Raw genomic sequence first — 6287 nt, 5'->3', positions numbered from 1 at the left:
TAGGTATCCTCTTCTTATTAATTTTCAATTTTATTGCAGTATGGTCAGATAACCTGGGTCTTTGCAATATTGGCACTTGGATATTTACCTAGACTCCCTTTATGGCTTCACACAAGGTCCTTTTGGTGACAATTCCATGTTATTACCATGTTTTTTGGGGAGGGATTGGTGTGTTTTTGGTGTAGTGAATAGGAGTATGTGCACATTTTTGAGTTTGTGTATGTTAAATATATATAAGTATATGTGTATATTAGCTATTTTATTAATATATATTTACATATAATAGCTCAAGTATTAAATAAAATGACAGAATTAAGTCCAAAATAGCAATATAACAAAAAAGATAAGTGCAGTAAATGCACCAATTAAAATATACATGTAATCATAGGTTGCTACAATTTATGAGAATTTAATTCTTGTCATTATGCTTGTTCTCAATCCTAACTTCTTGAGTGTTTATTCCAGACACTGTGGAAGGCAACTTATGTGCTTATCTTATTTAATCCTCATAACAACCTTGTCATCCAGGGGTTGTCATTACCTACTTCCTTTTAGGGATGAGAAAACTAAGGTTCAAAAAGAGTAAGTAACCAACTCAATGTTGTTGTTGTTGAATCACTATTTTATTTTTTTATTTATCATTATTTTTTTTATTATGGTGGCATTGGTTAATGAAATCCAGTAAGTCTACTGTGAATAATGTTGTTGTTGAAGCACTATTTTGTTTTTTATTATTTTTTAAATTAATTCTTTTTATTTATTTTTATTGTGGTGACGGTTAATGAAGAACTATTTTAAAACAGCTTCTCAAATTTATTTAACTCATATGGATAACATGATAGAATTTTGTATGAAAAGGAAAAAGCCACCACTTAATAGTTACTAAGCTTTGCAGGCAGCTCAGAATTTAGGCAGCATATTTGAGCATAGTGATCACGGGATTCGCATTATCCTTTCAGATTTTTCCAGCACCAGATTTTTCCAATTCGAAAATTTTATTAAAGATTAGAGAATAATAATAAGAAGAAGACTGAATTTTGCTTTCTTCTTTAATTTTCTATTCTTCTTTAGAAAAATGACTAGGGGCAATGACAAGCTCTGAAGTGGGGACTCTGGAACTGTAGAACCAGCTCAGACTGGTCTTGTCCTGTTTCTAACAAGACTCGAAATCAAGATTTAAACCTTGGATACACCACTCATGAGTGGCACTTGTGAACCCTTAACTTGCTCCCCCCACAGAATCAAGGGACTGGGGCGTGACTAGACTCTGAGTGCCAGAAGCCTTTCAGAAGCACGGGTCCATTGTCCAGGAAGCTCCTCGAATTTTTCCCCTTAAATCTTGCCTCGAACACTGGATGGGGAGACCTTTGAGCCTTGCCTCCTGTTTCCTTATTGGCTAACTTCGTAAATAAAAGCTCTTCTTTTTTTCAAAAACTAGTGCCATGGTATTGGCTTCTATGCACGTTGGGCAGCGAGCCCGTGCTCAGTGACAACTCCACCCAGATGTGGCTGAATGTAGACCTTGTGTTCCTGCCACTGGGATTTAAAAATAGTAAATTATAATTATTATTTACTTGTTGAATTCTTACAATATACTAGGAACTGTGCTAAGTATTTTAGATGCATGGTCTTATTCAAAACTCAAGCGGCTCTGTGAAGCACGGACCATCATTATGAACCTCATTCTGCAGACAAACTAAGCATGACTTAGAGACCTGAAGGAGCCCCTCAGGGAAGTCCTTCTGGGTAGAGCTCACTAGAGACCCTGCGTTCCTACCCACTGAGTTCTTCCCTCTCTCTCTGGCCAGGTGTGATGGCCATGCTGGGCCTGAACCACACTACCATGTCTGAATTCATCCTCGTTGGCTTCTCTGCCTTCCCCCACCTTCAGCTGGTGTTCTTCCTCTTGTTCCTGCTGATGTACCTGTTCACGCTGCTGGGGAACCTGCTCATCATGGCCACCATCTGGGGTGAGCGCAGCCTCCACACGCCCATGTACCTCTTCCTGTGCGCCCTCTCCGTCTCTGAGATCCTCTACACCTTCGCCATCATCCCGCGCATGCTGGCCGACCTGCTCTCCACCCACCGCTCCATCGCCCTCACGGCCTGTGCCAGCCAGATGTTCTTCTCCTTCATGTTTGGGTTCACTCACTCCTTCCTGCTCACCGTCATGGGCTACGACCGCTACGTGGCCATCTGCCACCCCCTGCGCTACAACGTGCTCATGAGCCCCCGTGGCTGTGCCTGCCTGGTGGCCTGGTCTTGGGCTGGTGGCTCAGTCATGGGGCTGGTGGTGACGATGGCCATTTTCCACCTCACCTTCTGTGGACCTAATGAGATCCACCATTTCTTCTGCCATGTGCCACCTCTCTTGAAGTTGGCCTGTGGGGGCAATGTCTCCGCCATCGCCAGGGGTGTGGGGCTGGTGTGCATCATGGCCTTGCTGGGCTGCTGTCTCCTCATCCTTCTCTCTTACGCCTTCATCGTGGCCACCATCCTGAAGATCCCCTCAGCCGAGGGCCGGCACAAGGCCTTCTCCACCTGTGCATCCCACCTCACTGTGGTGGTCGTTCACTATGGCTTCGCCTCTGTCATCTACCTCAAGCCCAAGGGTCCCCAGTCCCTGGAAGGAGACACCCTGATGGGCATCACCTACACGGTCCTTACGCCCTTCCTCAGTCCTATCATTTTCAGCCTCCGGAACAAGGAGCTGAAGAATGCCATAAAGAAGACCTTCTTCAGCAAACTCTTTCTCCAGAGCTCCTGAAGTGGGTGGTTTTGTGGCAGGGGATGTGCTGGGTGGAGACTCCTCAGTCTCCTGTCTGTAAAATGGGTATAATTATGCTTCACTGGTGACGATTCTTACATGTGAACTCTCCTTTCCTTTACCCATAGTCAGTGCTCTGTAAATTCTAGATGTTTGCTTTCTCTCCTTTTCCCCAGTCTGGTTAACCTCATTCCTCCTGGATTCACTGGGGTCATGGCCTCCACAATATTGACTCGTGTGTCAACTTCTTTCTGTTTCCATGACTGAGGGTGGCATGGAGGAGAGGGTGCCCACATCAGTGTGTTGGGGAACTTGTGTGCAGGGTTTATCACTTGAATGAGTGAATGAAGGATGTTTGCTCTGCTTAAAACAACAACAACATAAACAGCGACAGTGATTTGGTGCCTGCTGGGTACCAAGCATCATGTTGTATGCTCCAGACACATCATCCCTCTCATTCTAACCATTGTTTTAAGGACAGGAAAGCATTTTTAATGGCAAAATGGTTTTTCATTTTCAGTTCCTCACAGTTTTGCAGGAAGGGTGTCCTATGAGTGGCCTCTGTTGACTGAGCTGAATGACAGGTCTAAGGATACAAATTACAAAGAGAGAGAGGGGATCTGAATTTCTCCCTGGGAGAAAAGAAATGTAGAGAGATGAGGTGAAGGCATAGAAGAAGGATGAGGAGGCTGTGGATGGGTTGAGGGAAAGGGAAGGGACAGGAAGAAAAACCTGATTCCTGGCAATTGACCCAGACCCAGTGGCTGGTGAAGAAATTCAAGGAAAAAGCAAAGATGTAAATGGGCATTTTGTAAGGTTTATAAGGGTGCCAGAGAGTACCTGATGTAATTCCCCTCCCCTGACACCTCTGAAATCCTCAATAAAACTTTGTTTCTCTTTCATGTGTTATGGAGTCAGCTATATTGGCGGGGTGGGGAGGGTGGGTATGCATGTGCAAGCTAGGTCCTGTTTCAAGGGAGGTGCTCAGGTGGAGTCAGGCAGCCCCTTTTGGGTTATATCCTATTTAAATTTTGTGATTCTTGCCCAGAATCACAAAACCAGTGAGGTGCAGGGGTACAGTATGAGGTTGGCCAAGTCATCTTTGGCAATGGATCTCCAACTTGGGGGCACATCAGAGTCAGGGGGGAGCTCTAGAATATGATGCTCTGGAATAGATGCTGCTTCTGGTGATCTGGGGGTGACACTTTGGGACCACTGCTCTATAGAATCTTTAGCTCAAATAAAGCCAGATATTTGAACTGGAAGCAGAAGTAACTTTCTTTCCTCTTTCTTTCTTTCTTTCTTTCTTTCTTTCTTTCTTCTTTCTTTCTTTCTTTCTTTCTTCTTTCTTTCTTTCTTTCCTTTCTTTCTTTCTTTCTTTCTTTCTTTCTTTCTTTCTTTCTTTTTCTTTCTGCTTTCTTTCCCTCCTTCTTTCCTTCTTTCCTTCCCTCCCTCCTTCCTTCCTTCTTCCTTCCTTCCCTTCTCATTAATGGTTATGCTGATAACAGCTTCCAACTTTTTGAACATTTATCATCAGCTAGGTATGGTCTTCTTAAAAATAGCTTTATTGAGAAATAATTCACATACTACATAATTCATTCACTTAAAGACACGAATAATCACCACCACAGCCAATCTAGAACATTTTTATAACCTCCAAAAGAAACTATACACTTTAGCTATCACCCCTCCTGCCCCTTACCCCCTTCCTTCCAGCCCTAAACAACTATTAATCTGTCTCTATAAATTTGCCTGATCTTGACATGTCATATAAATGGAATCATATAATATTTAACCCTTTTGTGTCTGGTTTCTTTCATTTACCGTATGTTTTCAAGGTTTATCCACGTTGTATTAGTACTCTCATACTTTTTTATGGCTGAGTAATAATCCATTGTTTAGATATACCACATTTTATTTATTCATTCATCTGCTGATAAGATATTTGGGTTGTTTCCAACTTTTGGCTATCATGAGTGATGCTGCTATAAATATTCTTGTATTAATTTTTGCACAGACATATATTTTCATTTTGGAGTATATACCTAACCCCAGTGGAATATGGGTCGTATGGTAACTCTATGTTTAATAATTTGAGGAACTGCTAGAGTGTTTTCCACAGTGGCCGCACCATTTTATACCCCCACCAACAGCGTATGAGGATTCCAAATTCTCCACATCCTCACTAACGCTAATTTATCCAACTTTTTGATTACAGCCATTCTAGTGGTACCTTATTTTGGTTTTGGTTTGCATTTCCTTAATGACTAATGATAATCATAAATGCTTAACAAGTCAGTTCTTTCATTTCACAAGGAAGATCAAATAATTAGTTCTCTTTCAAAGATGAGAAAACTGAGATATAAAGAGATTAAGTCTGTTAGTGAAAGGTCTGGCCCCTGAAGTGGAAAGATTAGAATTCTTTAAGTCAGAGCTGGGGTTCGAAAGCATACATTTCTCAGGGGTTATAAGGGGAGGAAACCCTTCTGTCCCAGGAAGGGATAAAGACCTGGATTGGAATGAAGAAAACAATTTTAGACAGCACCAAGGAAATGATCCCAGGACCAGATATACGCTGTTCTCAGGGGAGTTAGGAAGAAACACCTAGCATGAGAGAATTGGGGGGACATGTCATAAGTCTGACAAAACCCGCTATAGGGTCTTTGTGTTTGGTTTTCATTAGCGGATGTATCAATATGGAAAAGATGGTCATGTTTAAACATGAAGTTGTTTGTCCTAAAGAAAATGGTGACTCCTTTTAATTTAAAGCCAGATTCCTGAGTTATATTGAGAAGATCCAATGTAGTTAATTAGAAATATTTTGGGACATTCTTTGCCTCCCCTATAAATTTTGAAGGAGTCCCAGGTGGTAAGAATTGTCCCTCTTAGAGTTGTCGTGTATAAGGAATATTTAAGTGGCCAGCACAAGTCCTGGAAGAAATCTGAAAAATCACCCCTCTGCTTAAACCCTTAGGATATAGTACAAAATCTAGTGTGGTTGGGTCAGCGCTTCATCTCCAACTCTATTCCTCCAGCACTTCCCAGCTCTCAGGCCCCACTAGCTCTCTGGCAGTTCCTGCAATAAACCAAGCACACTCGGACCTCAGGAACTTTGCACATGCTGCTGCTTCTACCTGGAGCACCCTTTCCCTACTCCTATACATCTTTAGATCTGACCTTAAATGGCACTTCCTCAGGGAAGCCTGCCCTGATTTCTAGTGCTCTTTAGCTGATCACTGATCTGCAGACATCTTGAAACACAACAGTTGTCATGTAAAACAGGCAAGAATCAGACCGTGAAAGAGCTGATGGCAAAGACAGCTTCTAGGTTATATCCAAGAAGCATCGGTGTGGTTTCCTGTGGTCCTCAGAGGAAACGTCAGCTTATTCTGGTTTGGTTGACCAATGTTGGTGCATTTTGAAGTTTAAATAAACCTTATTTTTACTCTTTTATTTTAGTTAGTATTAGTCATTTTGCAAATTTAAAACTACCAAAGAAGTCGAACTTTGTTAACATATG

The 6287-nt window shown here is 42.1% G+C and overlaps 1 protein-coding gene across 1 annotated transcript; it reads left to right on the top strand.

Moving 5' to 3' along the window:
* The first annotated feature begins 1813 nt into the window (after nucleotides 1-1813).
* Nucleotides 1814-2767, top strand: LOC120606447 (olfactory receptor 10H2). Its single transcript, XM_039867628.1, has one exon. The coding sequence runs from the start codon at nucleotides 1814-1816 to the stop codon at nucleotides 2765-2767; it is 954 nt and encodes a 317-aa protein (XP_039723562.1).
* Nucleotides 2768-6287: the final 3520 nt, after the last annotated feature.

The sequence above is a fragment of the Pteropus medius genome, unplaced genomic scaffold (assembly GCF_902729225.1).
Source record: "Pteropus medius unplaced genomic scaffold, Ma_sr-lr_union100, whole genome shotgun sequence".
Taxonomy (NCBI): Eukaryota; Metazoa; Chordata; class Mammalia; order Chiroptera; family Pteropodidae; genus Pteropus; species Pteropus medius.
The sequence above is the reverse complement of the archived record's forward strand: the minus strand, read 5'-3'. Positions and strand labels throughout refer to the sequence as shown.